Source organism: Acanthopagrus latus, chromosome 12, assembly GCF_904848185.1.
Source record: "Acanthopagrus latus isolate v.2019 chromosome 12, fAcaLat1.1, whole genome shotgun sequence".
NCBI classification, from domain to species: domain Eukaryota; kingdom Metazoa; phylum Chordata; class Actinopteri; order Spariformes; family Sparidae; genus Acanthopagrus; species Acanthopagrus latus.
Genome location: NC_051050.1, coordinates 26,113,735 through 26,129,403, shown reverse-complemented (window position 1 = coordinate 26,129,403; position 15,669 = coordinate 26,113,735). Strand labels below are relative to the sequence as shown.

The 15,669-nt window shown below is 49.5% G+C and overlaps 1 protein-coding gene across 7 annotated transcripts in view; it reads left to right on the top strand.

The window, feature by feature from the left end:
- myo5b (myosin VB) overlaps positions 1 to 15,669 on the top strand; it is a 29,697-nt gene that overhangs the window by 7,798 nt on the left and 6,230 nt on the right. For 4 of the 7 annotated variants that reach the window (XM_037116716.1, XM_037116722.1, XM_037116720.1 and 1 more), the window contains exons 2-29: positions 1,161 to 1,271; positions 1,583 to 1,754; positions 2,013 to 2,157; positions 2,249 to 2,405; positions 3,139 to 3,282; positions 3,431 to 3,512; positions 4,679 to 4,786; positions 4,965 to 5,074; positions 5,208 to 5,473; positions 5,899 to 5,980; positions 6,062 to 6,202; positions 6,823 to 6,945; positions 7,685 to 7,768; positions 8,436 to 8,570; positions 8,648 to 8,745; positions 9,436 to 9,522; positions 10,469 to 10,580; positions 10,739 to 10,950; positions 11,167 to 11,323; positions 11,480 to 11,719; positions 11,930 to 12,166; positions 12,257 to 12,350; positions 12,523 to 12,668; positions 13,018 to 13,137; positions 13,213 to 13,347; positions 13,446 to 13,511; positions 13,800 to 14,039; positions 14,578 to 14,669. In XM_037116716.1, the coding sequence (XP_036972611.1) occupies positions 1,161 to 1,271; positions 1,583 to 1,754; positions 2,013 to 2,157; positions 2,249 to 2,405; positions 3,139 to 3,282; positions 3,431 to 3,512; positions 4,679 to 4,786; positions 4,965 to 5,074; positions 5,208 to 5,473; positions 5,899 to 5,980; positions 6,062 to 6,202; positions 6,823 to 6,945; positions 7,685 to 7,768; positions 8,436 to 8,570; positions 8,648 to 8,745; positions 9,436 to 9,522; positions 10,469 to 10,580; positions 10,739 to 10,950; positions 11,167 to 11,323; positions 11,480 to 11,719; positions 11,930 to 12,166; positions 12,257 to 12,350; positions 12,523 to 12,668; positions 13,018 to 13,137; positions 13,213 to 13,347; positions 13,446 to 13,511; positions 13,800 to 14,039; positions 14,578 to 14,669 (3,896 nt within the window). The remainder of the gene's footprint in view (positions 1 to 1,160; positions 1,272 to 1,582; positions 1,755 to 2,012; positions 2,158 to 2,248; positions 2,406 to 3,138; positions 3,283 to 3,430; positions 3,513 to 4,678; positions 4,787 to 4,964; positions 5,075 to 5,207; positions 5,474 to 5,898; positions 5,981 to 6,061; positions 6,203 to 6,822; positions 6,946 to 7,684; positions 7,769 to 8,435; positions 8,571 to 8,647; positions 8,746 to 9,435; positions 9,523 to 10,468; positions 10,581 to 10,738; positions 10,951 to 11,166; positions 11,324 to 11,479; positions 11,720 to 11,929; positions 12,167 to 12,256; positions 12,351 to 12,522; positions 12,669 to 13,017; positions 13,138 to 13,212; positions 13,348 to 13,445; positions 13,512 to 13,799; positions 14,040 to 14,577; positions 14,670 to 15,669) is intronic. The other 3 variants (XM_037116719.1, XM_037116721.1, XM_037116723.1) reach the window with 1 other exon arrangement.

Below are 15,669 nucleotides of genomic sequence, written 5' to 3'. Positions count from 1 at the left end.
TTCTGGTGTTGTGATGTTCTGATGTTCTGGTGTTCTGGTGTTCTGGTGTTGTGATGTTCTGGTGTTCTGGTGTTCTGGTGTTCTGATGTTCTGGTGTTCTGGTGTTCTGGTGTTGTGATGTTCTGATGTTCTGGTGTTCTGGTGTTCTGGTGTTGTGATGTTCTGATGTTCTGATGTTCTGGTGTTCTGGTGTTCTGATGTTCTGGTGTTCTGGTGTTGTGATGTTCTGATGTTCTGATGTTCTGGTGTTCTGGTGTTCTGATGTTCTGATGTTCTGGTGTTCTGGTGTTCTGATGTTCTGGTGTTGTGATGTTCTGGTGTTGTGATGTTCTGATGTTCTGATGTTCTGGTGTTCTGGTGTTCTGATGTTCTGATGTTCTGGTGTTCTGATGTTCTGGTGTTGTGATGTTCTGATGTTCTGATGTTCTGGTGTTCTGGTGTTCTGATGTTCTGGTGTTCTGATGTTCTGATGTTCTGATGTTCTGGTGTTCTGATGTTCTGATGTTCTGGTGTTCTGGTGTTCTGGTGTTCTGATGTTCTGGTGTTCTGATGAGAGCTGATGTTTATCAGTGACCAGAGTTTCTCTCAGCTTCCTGTCGGCTCTGTCAACAACAACATGTATCTAATTTAGCTCCGGTCAAACATCTGTGTCAGTGTTATGATGCGTACAGATGACATCACGTCTGATCACGACACACCTGATCAGCTGATCAGGTGTTGACGTCAGTGCTCAGATCCATGATGTCCTCTGCAGCTCTGCAGGAGTGTTTCCATGATGAAGTCTCGTCTGCTGTGATGTCCACAGAAAAGATAATCAGTGAGCGTTAACGAGTTCTTTGATCAGGACAGAAACTGTGTTAATCTACAGAAACAGACGTTCAGAGGGAGCTGATGATTATCGGTCAGTACTGTGATGAGACCAGCGAGCGGGTCGACCCAGGATCTCATGCAGGGAGCGAAGTAACTAACTACAGTTCCTCAGTTACTGTGGTTCAGCTCAGTTTACAGGTTCTTCGACATCTCAGAGGAAAATATTCAGTCTGATTCTGTAAAGTAATTGAATGAAATGCAGAGGAGCAGAAGAAGCTGCGGCTGCTGCTGGATGCTTCCTGACAGAAACGTGTCAGCAGGTAATAAATGTTGTGTTGTGTTTGTTTCAGTACACTCGGGTCTGGATCCCCGACCCGGACGATGTGTGGAAGGCTGCAGAGATCACCAGAGACTACAAGGAGGGAGAAGCTGTTCTCCACCTGAAGCTGGAGGATGAGACGGTATTCACCCCTCTGCACCACACGCCACACTTTAAAGATATGAAGTATGAACCAGACGCAGAGACTCAGGTTCACCTTCATATCGTCCTGACAGACGAGACACAGAGTGAATCGATCCATCGATACACATCTATAGATCAATATGCAACGGTGATTTTGCAGTGATCCCTCTGATGTGGTTTAGAAGCACTTGAGATAAAACCAGAGACGCGTTCATGAAGACGTGTGACTACTGCAAACTACTCAGAGGACATTATTTGCATTGATTGTATTGATTGTGTATTGATTGTGTGTCGTGTGCTGCCCCTCAGCCTCTGGAGTACCCTGTGGGTCCGAAGAGTAACCCTCTTCCCTTCCTGCGTAACCCCGACATCCTGGTCGGGGAGAACGACCTCACCGCTCTCAGTTACCTGCACGAACCCGCCGTCCTGCACAACCTGCGAGTCCGCTTCCTGGAGTCCAACCACATCTACACCTACTGCGGTCAGTCGCTCAGCAGCCGCTCCGTCTTCATGATCATTGTTCTGCTGCAGAGACTATAAACTGTTTACACGCCTCAAATTCAAAGTAGCATTTGTGTTGATAAATCATTTTAAATTCATGCAGCACATCAGGACGTCATAAAAAATGTTCAGAGATCTCACCTGTATAAAGTGTGTGTGTGTGTGTGTGTGTGTGTGTGTGTGTGTGTGTGTGTGTGTGTGTGTGTGTGTGTGTGTGTGCGTGCGTGTGTGTGTGCAGGGATCGTGCTGGTCGCCATCAACCCGTACGAGCAGCTGCAGATTTATGGCGAGGAGGTCATCAACGCCTACAGCGGGCAGAACATGGGCGACATGGACCCTCACATCTTCGCTGTGGCTGAAGAGGCGTACAAACAGATGGCCAGGTCCGGTCTCATGCTGATCTGATCAGATGGACCTGTATGAAGTGTGTGTGTGTTGTTGTGTGTGTGTTAATGTCTTTGTGTGTGTGTGTAGAGATGAGCGGAACCAGTCCATCATCGTGAGCGGAGAATCCGGAGCAGGAAAGACGGTTTCTGCCAAGTACGCCATGCGTTTCTTTGCCACCGTCGGCGGCTCGGCCAACGACACCAACGTGGAGGAGAAAGTCCTCGCCTCCAGTCCCATCATGGAGGTGAGCGTCTCTGAGGCCGCCATGACCACTTCCTGTTTGGTTCAAACCATAAAAACTTTACACTTGTTGGGGTTCGTCAAGGATAAAGGAGCAGTTCAACATTCAGTGACAGTTTGTCTGTATGCTGAATCTGAAACAACAACCAGCAGCTCCTTAGCTTAGCTTAGCTTAGCATAATGACTGGGAACTGGGGGAAACAGCTAGCCTGGCTCCACCCACAGGCCAGCTCTTGTAAAACTCGCTCATCAACAGCTCTGATCTGGTTTGTTTTGTCTGAACAAAAACTTGAGAGTGAAACGACGTGTTGTGATGCGACAGACTGTTTCCTGTCGGGGCTCTCTGACTTCCAGGCGTCTCAGCTGGTTGCCTGGCAACATCTCAGAGACAGGAAGTAGTCCAGCACATAACGACTCATAACTACTTGTGTTTTTGATCCCAGTCGCATGTTAAAGGAAGTCGTCCAACCATATGTTGCCTTCACATGTTAGAACAGAACCAGGAAGTGTTTTTCTTGTTCTGCAAATCAAACTTAGTTTCTTCTTTTTTCACGTGTCAACATGTTTGATGTTCTGACTGTTAACATGAAGACAGATGTTGTTGAACTGCGTTCATCCAGTGGATCAGACATTCACTCTGAGCTGCATCATAACTCATGAGCTCACACAGGCTCAGCTGCTGCTGATCGTTGTCTCACTGACATGTTGCTGCTGACACTGAGCCGTCTGTCCAACAGGCCATCGGAAACGCTAAAACCACTCGGAACGACAACAGCAGTCGCTTTGGAAAGTACATACAGATCGGTTTCAGCCGACGGTACCACATCATCGGAGCCAACATGAGGACGTACCTGCTGGAGAAGTCCCGCGTGGTTTTTCAGGTGGGCTGGACCCAGTTCAAAGTATAAAGTACAAAGTATAAAGTATAAAATATAAAGTATAAAGGACACAGTATGTAGTAAACAGTACAGGACGTCCTGCTCGTCTCTTTGTACAAAATGTTTGAGCAGTTGGTTTTTTGTCCGTCAGGCGGAGGACGAGAGGAATTATCACATCTTCTACCAGCTGTGTGCTTCAGCCAGTCTACCAGAGTTCAGAGAGCTCGGCCTCAGTGAGTCTGTCTGTCTTATAATCCCTGTGTGACCTCTCACCTGTCCTCAGGTACCTGCTCCTCTCACTTACTGTAGAGACGCCCCACTGATGTTCGGTATAAGTTCTGGTCTCTCTGAAACTTGTGACAAAGATTAATAAAACTTCTAAAAGCATCATCAGGATCAGCTGATGACGTCTGTGATTGATGTGTCGCTGTGTGGTGCAGAAACTGTTTCACAGGATGAAATTAACTTTATTTGACTGGAGATTATTTTTATTTGATAATTAATCCAATAAGTGAAGTTCTGTCTGCGCTCAGATTCATTTCAGATTAATTTCACATTAATGTTCGAAAGCCTGAAACTCAGTTTCATCTGAGCTGCGTCTATAATCTTCAGTACAGGCAGAAATAATAAGATGATATCTCAATATCTTGTTTTCATCTGTTGTCTTTGGCCTCCACAGTTCAACACACAATTATCTTGATAATGTTCCCTCTGCTGTTCCCTCAGCTGTTCCCTGTGCTGTTCCCTCAGCTGTTCCCTCTGCTGTTCCCTCTGCTGTTCCCTGTGCTGTTCCCTCTGCTGTTCCCTCAGCTGTTCCCTCAGCTGTTCCCTCAGCTGTTCCCTCTGCTGTTCCCTCTGCTGTTCCCTCTGCTGTTCCCTCTGCTGTTCCCTCAGCTGTTCCCTCAGCTGTTCCCTCTGCTGTTCCCTGTGCTGTTCCCTCAGCTGTTCCCTCTGCTGTTCCCTCAGCTGTTCCCTCTGCTGTTCCCTCTGCTGTTCCCTCTGCTGTTCCCTCTGCTGTTCCCTCAGCTGTTCCCTCAGCTGTTCCCTGTGCTGTTCCCTCTGCTGTTCCCTGTGCTGTTCCCTGTGCTGTTCCCTGTGCTGTTCCCTCTGCTGTTCCCTCAGCTGTTCCCTCTGCTGTTCCCTCTGCTGTTCCCTCAGCTGTTCCCTCAGCTGTTCCCTCTGCTGTTCCCTCTGCTGTTCCCTCAGCTGTTCCCTCAGCTGTTCCCTCAGCTGTTCCCTCTGCTGTTCCCTCAGCTGTTCCCTCTGGTATCAGACATGTAGCAGGCCTCTGCTCGTCTGAAGTGACGGCTCCACAGAAACACTTCACCTGAACTGATCTGAGAGCAGCTGTTCAGACTAGATATTGATAATGAGATGAGATTTTTTTTTTGTCCGTCAGCCAGCGCAGAAGATTTCACCTTCACGTCTCTGGGTGAGAACATCTTCATCGAGGGAGTGAACGACGCCGACGACTTCATAAAGACCAGAGAGGCCTTCACGCTGCTGGGTGAGCAACTGTTATCATGTTTCATCACTTCCTGCATCCTGAAGAACTTAACCAGAACTGGACCGCCAGACCGGAAAGAACCTGAGCCGATCAGCCTCTGTCAAATGTGTGAAACCTGTGTGTGTGTGTGTGTGTGTGTGTGTGTGTGTGTGTGTGTGTGTGTGTGTGTGTGTGTCAGGTATAAAGGAGAGCAGTCAGAGCAGCATTTTTAAGGTCATCGCCTCCATCCTTCACCTGGGCAACGTCGAGATTTGCTCGGAGCGAGACGGAGAATCCTGTCACATCTCAGTACGTCACCATGGTTACCAGCTGATGATGATGATAATGATGATGATAATGATGATGAGCAGGTCAGAGCGTGTGTCCGACCTCTAACAGGTGAAGCTGTGTGTGTGTGTGTGTGTGTGTGTGTGTGTTGCAGAGGGACGACGTCCACCTGCAGCACTTCTGCCGGCTGCTGGGGGTGGAGCTGCAGCAGATGGAGCACTGGCTCTGTCACAGGAAGTTGGCCACCACGTCCGAGACGTACGTGAAGAACATGTCCAGCAAACAGGCGAGCAACGCCCGCGACGCGCTCGCCAAACACATCTACGCACGCATGTTCGACTGGATCGTGGAGCACATCAACATGTCTCTGCAGACGTCGTCCAAACAGCACTCGTTCATCGGAGTCCTGGACATCTACGGGTGAGACGGAGACATTTCACCTGCTCTGAGACGTCCTGTAATCTCACCTGAGTACAGCTGATCTCACCTGAGTACAGCTGATCTCACCTGAGTACAGCTGATCTGACCTCAGAACAGCTGATCTGACCTCAGAACAGCTGATCTCACCTGAGTACAGCTGATCTCACCTGAGTACAGCTGATCTCACCTGAGTACAGCTGATCTGACCTCAGAACAGCTGATCTGACCTCAGAACAGGCTGCAGGTCACATTGTTGGATCTCAGCTGCTGGTTGTGGTGTTTTTGTTCTGTTATACTGATTTAAACCTGGGTGGTGATTCTCTCTCTGGTCTGAGGCCCGGTACCTGTGGTCTCTGTCTGGACCTGGTTCTTGGTGGTCTGTGTTCCTGTTGGACTCACTCAGACGTCTGTGTGATTGTCTGCAGGTTCGAGACGTTTGAGGTGAACAGTTTTGAGCAGTTCTGCATCAACTACGCCAACGAGAAGCTTCAGCAGCAGTTCAACTCTGTGAGTGTGACGACCCGCGGCCGATCCGATGTGTTCGGGCCGAGCGTGAACATTAACCGAGCCGTCGTTGTGTCTCTGCAGCACGTGTTCAAACTGGAGCAGGAGGAGTACATGAAGGAGCAGATCCCCTGGACGCTCATAGACTTCTACGACAACCAGCCCTGCATCGACCTGATCGAGGCTAAACTCGGCATCCTCGACCTGCTCGATGAGGAGTGTAAGGTGAGAGCCGCTGGAATCAGACGTGACGCTGGTTAAAGGAACCTGCAGACTCGTGTCGACTGATCAGTGAAGATAAAGATTCATTCATGATTTTCATTCAGAGGTTTACTGAGGTCACTGATCCACGTGGAGACGTGAGGTCACGTTACAGCACAGAGCAACAAAACACACAGAAGAGAGAATAATATGAATACGTTAAAATAAGAAGTCTCTGGAGGAGCAGTGAAATAATCTGGTTCTGATCCAGCCCACACAAACATGTTGTCTGTACTCTGGGGGAGCAGGTGTGTGGGTCGGGTCGGGTCGGGTCGGGTCGGGTCGGGTCGGACTTCATTTTAAAGATTATCTGTGATGTGAACGTCTTCAGTGGTTTATGATAAATCGTGAAGCTTTAATAAACATAAATCATACGTAATAAAGTTCTGCTGTCTGGTATCAGAACCTCACACATGGACTCAGCTGCTCTCAGCTCTGAGCAGCTGATCTGTGATCATTAATTCATCCTCCGCGTCTGTGAAGTTATTGATGAGGATGTGGAGCATCTGTTCTGAGCGCAGGTAGCCTCAATACAAGTTTAATTTCCTCCTCCAGTTCTTACATAATCTGCTTCCTTGTTCCAGGTGCCAAAGGGAACGGATCAGAACTGGGCTCAGAAGCTCTACAAGCAGCACTCGAGCAGCGCTCACTTCCAGAAACCTCGCATGTCCAACGTCTCCTTCATCATCATTCACTTCGCCGACAAGGTGAGTCGAGGATCCGACCCGCTAACGTCCACAGACACAAAACTGCAGAACACAGCTGAGAACCAGGACAGAACCGTCCTCAGGCTGTCAGTCCAGCACTGTGTCCCGGTGCAGCACAGTGTCCTGGTCCAGCACTGTGTCCCGGTGCAGCACAGTGTCCCGGTCCAGCACTGTGTCCCGGTGCAGCACAGTGTCCCGGTCCAGCACTGTGTCCCGGTCCAGCACAGTGTCCTGGTCCAGCACTGTGTCCCGGTGCAGCACAGTGTCCCAGTCCAGCACAGTGTCCCGGTCCAGCACAGTGTCCCAGTCCAGCACAGTGTCCCGGTCCAGCACTGTGTCCCGGTGCAGCACTGTGTCCCGGTCCAGCACATCGTCCTGGTCCAGCACATCGTCCCGGTCCAGCACAGTGTCCCGGTCCAGCACATCGTCCCGGTCCAGCACAGTGTCCCGGTCCAGCACATCGTCCCGGTCCAGCACTGTGTCCCGGTCCAGCACATCGTCCCGGTCCAGCACATCGTCCCGGTCCAGCACATTGTCCCAGCTGACTCGCTTAGAATTATACATAATTATAACAGGAAACAGGACGTCTGACTGAGATGAAGCCTGATGATGTCACGTCTGTGTTGTGATGTCACGTCTGTGTTGTGATGTCACGTCTGTGTTGTGATGTCACGTCTGTGTTGTGATGTCATGTGTCGTCTTTAATGAATGAGCTGATGATGTCACTGACGGTCCACAGGTGGAGTATCAGTGTGAAGGCTTCCTGGAGAAGAACCGAGACACCGTCTACGAGGAGCAGATCAACATCCTGAAAGCCAGCCAGGTAAGAACCGCAGAACCAGAACTACAGATCCACAGAACCTAAATCATAGGAACTAGAATCAAAGAACAGAACAGAAGCAGAGCCACAGAACCAGAACCACAAAAACCAGAACCACAGCTCTACACATCTGATAAAATAACTTTTATATATTTGTTTTACATTTTCGAGCTTCTCCTGAATTAATTAGAGGTCAGGACTGTTGGACCGGTCTGTTCTGGTCTGTTCTGGTCCGTTCCAGTCTGGGTCAGTCCCTGGGCTCACGTTGTCGTGCCTCCCTGCGTTGTGAGACTTTCTCCTTCCTCTGCAGTCGGACATGAAACCAGTCAGGCGTGCTGTCTGACGGAGGGTTAATGGACCAGCTGGGACGAGGCTTTTGTCCGTGTTCAGTGGTGTGAGGCCGGTCCGAGGTCAGAGGTCAGGTGGTGAAAGCCCGTGTGAACCGACGGCTTCACTGTGACAAACGGTTCAGTGTGTCGGCATCAAACCGTTTCCAGAGTTTCTGAGGACCTGGATGTTTTAGAGCTCTGTGAGTCTGTGGCGGTTCTGGAGCTGTTGGTTGTGTTCTACAGCACTGGACTGCTGCGTGACTGTGGTTCTGAGAGTAGATGTGATTATCATGTGATCAGTGAGGTCACACTGTGTCAACATGGCCGCCTGTTTCCCGCAGTTCCAGCTGGTGGCAGATCTGTTTCACGACAAAGACGGCGTCTCCTCCTCGAAGTCGTCCAGAGTGAACGTGCGAGCGGCCAAGCCGACTCCCAAAACTCCCAACAGAGAGCACAGGAAGACGGTGGGACACCAGGTGAGCCGCACGCCGCCGCCTGCAGGACTCTGAGTGTCCACGCTCGGGTTGATCACGTGTTCCTCTTCCTGTTTCAGTTCCGCTCTTCTCTTCATCTGCTCATGGAGACTCTGAACGCCACCACGCCTCATTATGTCCGCTGCATCAAACCCAACGATGTCAAGGAGGCCTTCTCGTGAGTCCACCTCGCCTCCGCCGCAGCTCCTGACACTGACGCTTCTGTCAGGGGTCAATACAGATTATTGGTGATCCAGGCGATCAATAACAGATCACTGGAACATTTACAGTAACGATCGCAGTCTAAAGTTGAGAATAATTAATGATGTAACCGACTACCCTCCCCTCAGGTTCTGTTCGGATGTGCAGGTTCCTGCTGCAGTATTTTCAGGTTCTCGGTTACTTTGTTATGCAGATGATTCAGAGCTGATCAGCTGTTACTGATGACATCACAGAGAGGACGCTGCCAAAGACTGCTGCTTTTTTAAATTCATTTATTTATCTTTTATCAGAAGAATATTATGTCCATGTGACACAGACTCTCCTCAGATAAACAGTGACATGTTTTCACTCCTGCTGCTAAATGAAATGAGGCTCAGTCACATGTTTCCCATCAGTGCTCTGCTCACAGTCACAGTCACAGTCACAGTCAGAGTCAGACGGTCAGTGTGAGACAGACAGACGGTCAGTGTGAGACAGTCAGTGTGAGACAGACAGACAGACAGACAGTGTGGAGTGTGCGATGCCACAGCAGCAGCAGCAGCAGCAGCAGCAGCAGAAGAAGAAGAAGAGGTAGCAGCCTCAGTGTGGAGCTGAACTTTGTTCCAAACATGACGAAGATGATCTGAAGTGTTTTCTGTCGCTGCAGGTTCGACTCCAGCCGAGCGGTGCAGCAGCTCCGAGCCTGCGGAGTCCTGGAGACCATCCGGATCAGTGCCGCAGGGTACCCGTCCAGGTGAGTCCTCCTCCTCTTCTTTACTCTGAACGCTGTTCTCAGATCAGCTCGTTTCCCCGTCTGCTGGCTGGGTGCCTGAAGCTGGTTGTTCAGAGAGGCGTGTCTCCTCGAGGCCCGACAGGCGACAGAGAGTCTCTCCTCCATGAAATCTAATAATGTGAGTCGGTGTGACTGCAGACAGCAGAGAGAAACGAACCTGCACAGTGAGCCTTCGTCCTAACACACCTTCAACTCTGTGATGGCTGAATGTGTCTGTAAAGGTGAAGACAGGACAGGCAGGCAGGCGGTGAGCTCGCTGCTGACCTCTGCTGGTTTTATACGGAGCTCCTCCTGATTTCAGATGCAGAACAGAAATCACTGAAATCAAGCTGACTGTGTGAGAACGACGACTTTCATCTCTGAAATCTGTCAGAACTAAAATGAGTCCAGTGACCCTCGTCCTCGTCTGCAGATGTGTTCTTGCTTATTTGATTAATTATTTCATTTTCTTGTTTCTGTTGACAAAGACAGTATTCTGACTGAGCTGTATAAACGGGAAAAACAAATCTGAATAATCAGCTAATATTTCTGTGTCCATGCAGCAGTTCATACTCAGACTGACGTAGATCCTTTAAAGCCCTGTGGAGGCAGCGAGCTTCTCCACCTCCTCTGTCGTCTGACGTCAACACAGAACCTGAACCTGTGAGCAGGAGAGGCTGTGTGTCGCTGCCGAGGCTCGAATGAGCTGCGTTCATGTCAGAGACTGAAGCAACAATAGTACCAAGAGAAACCACATGTCTTACTCTGAGCACTCTACTGTCACAATACGGTCTTATCAGGAATATCCAACCAGAACCTGCTGTCAACTGGACCTGCAACAGATTCTGAATGTTGTGATATTAAGAATAATAGTGATAATATGACCTCGTGTACGTACTGCAGTCAAACGCTGTCGTGCTGTTTGCAGGTGGACGTACCCAGATTTCTTCAGCAGGTATCGAGTGTTGCTGAAGAAGTCGGACATGATGTCAGCAGACAAGAAGCTGGTGTGCAGAAACCTGCTGGAGACTCTGATCAAGGTGACAAAACTTTATTCACACAGCTGTCAGGAAACAAAGCTTCTCGTTCTGTGTGGTGGGAGAAAAACTCGCCGTTTCAGTCGTCACTCCAGATGTTTAGATGGGAAAGACGACACGTGTTGATTTCAGTCTTCATCAGTTGTCCTGTCGTGTCCCAGGAGCCGGATATGTACCAGTTCGGAAAGACAAAGATCTTCTTCCGGGCGGGTCAGGTGGCGTACCTGGAGAAGATCCGGGCCGATAAGTTCCGCTCGGCCTGCATCAAGATCCAGAAGACGGTTCGAGGTTGGCTGCAGAGAGTTCGATACCGAAAGATCCGGAAGTCTGCCATCACTCTGCAGAGATACGGCCGAGGATACCTGGCCCGCAGGTGAGTCAGGAAACACTCAGAACACAAGTCCTCCCATCAGGCAAAAGAAGAGGAAATATGAAATATGAAACTCACTGAGGTTCATCTGAATGATAAAACATCAGCTGATTGATGTGTTTTATATGAACTCTGCGTCAGACAGCAGCACAGACGTCTTTCAGCCTCTCTTGGCTCCCAGGTTTGGAGTTTGGTGTAACTCCTGCTGTTTGTCCTCAGATACGCTGAGTTCCTGCGTCTGAGCCGAGCCGCCCTCATCTGTCAGAAGCAGTACCGTATGGTGAGAGATCGACGGGCCTTTCTGAGAGTGAGACAGGCTGTGGTCACCATCCAGGCGTACACCAGAGGGATGTTCACCCGCAGGATCTACTGGGAGGTACGTTACAACCTCCTGTCCCTTCACAGTAAAAGCCCGGCGTCCTCTCGCTGCCAGCAGACGCTCAGGCTGTCTGTTGAATGGCCGAGTGAATTGGAGGCAAAGTGTTTCTAATTTGAGGAGGAATGTTCCTGAATGCCTCGCTGTCTCCTGCAGTTCCTCATGCACCACAAGGCCATGATCATCCAGAAGAGCGTGCGCGGCTGGCTGCAGAGGAAGAAGTTCAGACGAGCGCGGGCCGCCGCCATCATCATCCAGTGTGCGTACAGACGCAGGCTCGCCAAGCGGCAGCTGCAGCAGCTGAAGATCGAAGCTCGCTCTGCCCAGCACCTGAAGAAGCTCAACACGGGCATGGAGAACAAGATCGTCCAGCTGCAGAGGAAGATGGACGACCAGGTAAACACTCACCTGGTGTCCATGCTGCTGATAACACTGCTGCTTGCACCACCGCAGCGCTCAGCTGTGTCAGCTTCATGTGTCGACTCAGTGTTCAACACAACTTCACTGTCAGCCTGACAAACAACAGTCACATAATATCAGTTTACAATGACATCACTCACCTTGATAAGAGTAATAACACTGAACATGCTTCGTGTCTGCGCTCAGTCCAAAGAGTTGAAGTCTCAGAACGAGCAGCTGCAGCAGGTGAACATCACTCTGGGCTCGGAGGTGAACAAGCTGCAGAAGCAGCTGGAGCAGGCTCGCAGTCAGCAGGCTGGAGGAGGCCAGCTGACGTCACTGCAGGAGGAGCTGGACAGGCTGAGAGAGGAGCTGCAGGAGGCGCTGGCCCACAACAAGAAGCTGGAGGAGGAGCACGGCACGGAGAAACAGTCGCTGCAACAGGTGAGAGCAGAGGAGACGGCCGGAGCATCAGTCTGTTCTGTCTGACTGTGAAAACATGAAGCTGACGTCTTCCTGTGTGTCTGAGCTCAGAGGGTGGAGGAGCTGCAGAGGGAAAACTCTCTGCTGAAGACGGAGAAGGAGGAGATGAACCAGATCATTGCTCAGCTCTCAAAGAGCTCTGAAGGTGAGGATGACTCACCTGTCCACACAGGAAGCACATTTCTTCTTCACTGGTCTATAAGTTCCAAAGTGATGGAGGTTCAGTCATAATTCCAACGCGACTCAGCTCATTATCCTGTGCGTGTGTGTGTGTGTGTGTGTGTGTGTGTGTGTGTGTGTGTGTGTGTGTGTGTCAGTAGACGGCAGCAGTGTGTCTCAGAAGGAGGCGACTCTGCAGAAGGAGCTGGATCAGGAGAGGCAGCGGTACCAGAATCTGCTCAAAGAGTTCTCCAGACTGGAGCAGAGATACGACAACCTGAAGGAGGAGGTGTCACTGAACAAGGTGACGACTTTAATAAACGTCATGAAACTGTGTCTCTAACAGATTCTGACTCATTGTGTCCTTGTTGTAAATTCAGCATTAAATGTTTCAGCTGAAGTTGTTTGTCTCCTTGTAAAAAGTGTCAGTTTGTGGCAGCATGTCTGTACCAGCCTGTCTGCTTCTGTGTCTAAAGTGCTAAAGTCTTACCTGCCAACATTGATCAGCTGTTTGAACACACTGTTTACACTGATTTCACCATTTACACTCCATTTATGAAAGAAGAAACATGTTACTGATCTAAACATGTCACATTTACATTTAAGCTCCTTTAGCACATATGAAGTAACTCTTTCCTCCCATGATCCTCCAGTTCCACCCCGGCCACAGGAGGAACCCGTCCAACGTGAGCAGCCTGGAGTCGGACTCTAACTACCCGTCCATCTCCACCTCAGAGGTGGGAGACACCGAGGACTCCATCCAGCTGGTGGAGGTGAGTCTGTGAGTGGGTGAATGGTGGCGGGGTCAGCCGGTTGAAGCTGGCGAGCTAACAGTTTGCTGTGTGCAGGAGATGGGAGTGGAGAAGGCTGCGATGGACATCAGTCTGTTCATGAAGCTGCAGAAGAGAGTGCGAGAGCTGGAGACGGAGAGGAAGAGGCTGCAGACCAGCGTGGACAAGATGGAGGAGCTCGCCAAGCGCAAGGTGACAGTCTCAGTCCGAATTCATCAGCACTGGTCTGGCACATGATCTCTAATGATGCATCCAGCAGAGGATTGACTCACATGTGCTCTTCTTTAAAGGGCTCTGAGTCGAGGAGTCCCACCTCAGAGACGGAGACTGCAGATCTGGCCTACGACAGCCTGAAGGTTCGCTTCACTTTCCTTCACTCACATCAGCTCGTCAGCACTGAAGTGAGGCTGAGAGACGCTGGAGTCACTGTAGGAGTAGAAGACTTTTCTACTGTTTGACATTTGTGGTCAAAGCTAACTGAAGCTCAGCTCATATTACTGATAATCAAAGACTTAAAGGTAGAAGCAGTAGGTCTGAACTGAACATATGACTGAAACTGCACCTCTGTTGATTTGTCTCATTCAAACAGACAAATCTTTTGTTTCATGTGGATCAAATCTGGATCTTCTTCTGTCCCCCTGCAGAGACAGGAGCTGGAAACAGAGAACAAGAAGCTGAAGAACGACCTGAACGAGCTGAGGAAGACGATCTCTGAGCGCGCGTCTCAGAACAATTCATCCAATGAGCTGCAGGACGGCTACAACCTGCTGCTCAGCCAGCTGAAAGCAGCCACTGAGGAGCTGGATGCTCGCAAGGAGGAAGTCCTGATTCTGAGGACGCAGATCGTCAGCACCGCTGAGCAACAGGGGAAGAACAATCACATCGTGAGTTTAAACACTGTGATTGTTTCACCTGAGTGAAGTCACGTTTGGAACACATAACTTTCTTATATAAGAAAACAAATTCTGAGGCGCTGCAGAACCGTAAAGAACAGAATCATCTGCATAGAAGTGCTCCACAGATCTGAGCCCTGAGGTGCTCCACAGTCACGTTACAGACCAGGTTACTCACCTGTTTATTTGTAATGGATCAGTTCATGATGCACTACAGCTCTGAGTCGAGGCTCCATGTGCCACCTGGTGGTGTTCAGGGGATGATGCACTGATAGACTTCAGTTTGTCTTGTAAATAAGATATTCAGATTTGTATTTTTTATTGAATCCATGTGGAGGCGCCTGCAGCCAGCTGATGCTGACGCAGCTCAGTCTGAACATGACTGGAACATCTTGACGAGTGTCCGTTCATAAAGAGTTGATTCTCATGTTTTCTGTTGAAGACGCTGTCGGTGTTTTGAGGTTCAGGTGGGGAAGTTTCTGTTTCTGTGAACTCCTGCTGACATTCAGTTGTCTGTGTGTCTGAGCAGGAGAGCGAGAACGTTCCTGAGCTGAACAGCAAAGAGCCCATCGACAAAGAGGAGGCGGCCAAAGATTATCACGGACTGACCGAGTCCAAAAAGTAAGTGACTCCATCACCCACCACATGTAAAGAGACAGTACGTGTACTCAGTCTACAGTTACAGAACACCTTGACTCACCTGACAGCTGCCGACACATCGGATCAGTTATTAATTATCATGTCACAGTTTTGTGTCTCGTGTTTTTTCAGCTTTAACTCTGCTGTGACGCTGACAGACTAGTCACGACTGAATAAACTGAACCGACAGACTGACTGTAGAGGACAACACAGTTTATACTGTTTTACTGTTTATATGTGGCGGACCCTGCCACCTTTCCAGCTTCAAACAGTGGAGGACAGCTTGTTAATTCACTGATGGATGCAGCTTGTATTATTACCTCAATAATATTCTAAATACTAAAATACTCAAATTTCTTCTCCAAATCTACAAACGACAGAAGTGGAGCCATGTTTCTGCTCGATTTTGTGTTTTTGTGTCGACTAACTCTTCAGCTTCTGTTTCTGATCTGCAGTCTGCCTCACATTCTGCTTTGCTTTTTCCTTCCTCTTCCTCCTCTTCCTCTTCTTCTTCCTCCTCTTCCTCTTCCTCTTCCTCTTCCTCTTCCTCCTCCTCTCTGTGCGTCCTGCTGGGCTCCAGTACACAACAGGACTGGTGTCATTTGAATGAAGATGGAGAGCTGGGTTTGGCTTATCAGGGCCTGAAACAAGTGGCCAGGTCTCTGTTTGTTTGCTTCTCATTATTCTGCTCACTTTCTTTACTTTCTCTTCTTTTTCTAAAACACCAGCTCACCCTTTAACTCGCTGCACTGGGCCCACAGAGTGTGAAATACAGGAGCCTCTGAGGGTCACTAAACCTAAAAATCCATTTTTAAAAAGATGTAAAAGTGAAAAACTGAAGCTTGTTATTCTCAGTTTTGTGTGTGAACAGCTGCAGACTGTTCGTACGTCTGTTAACACAGTCTGACTTCCTGTCTGCAGCCCATTGGTTCCTCCTGAAGACGCAAATCTTTAAAATCTCCTCACAGATAAAGACAGGAGC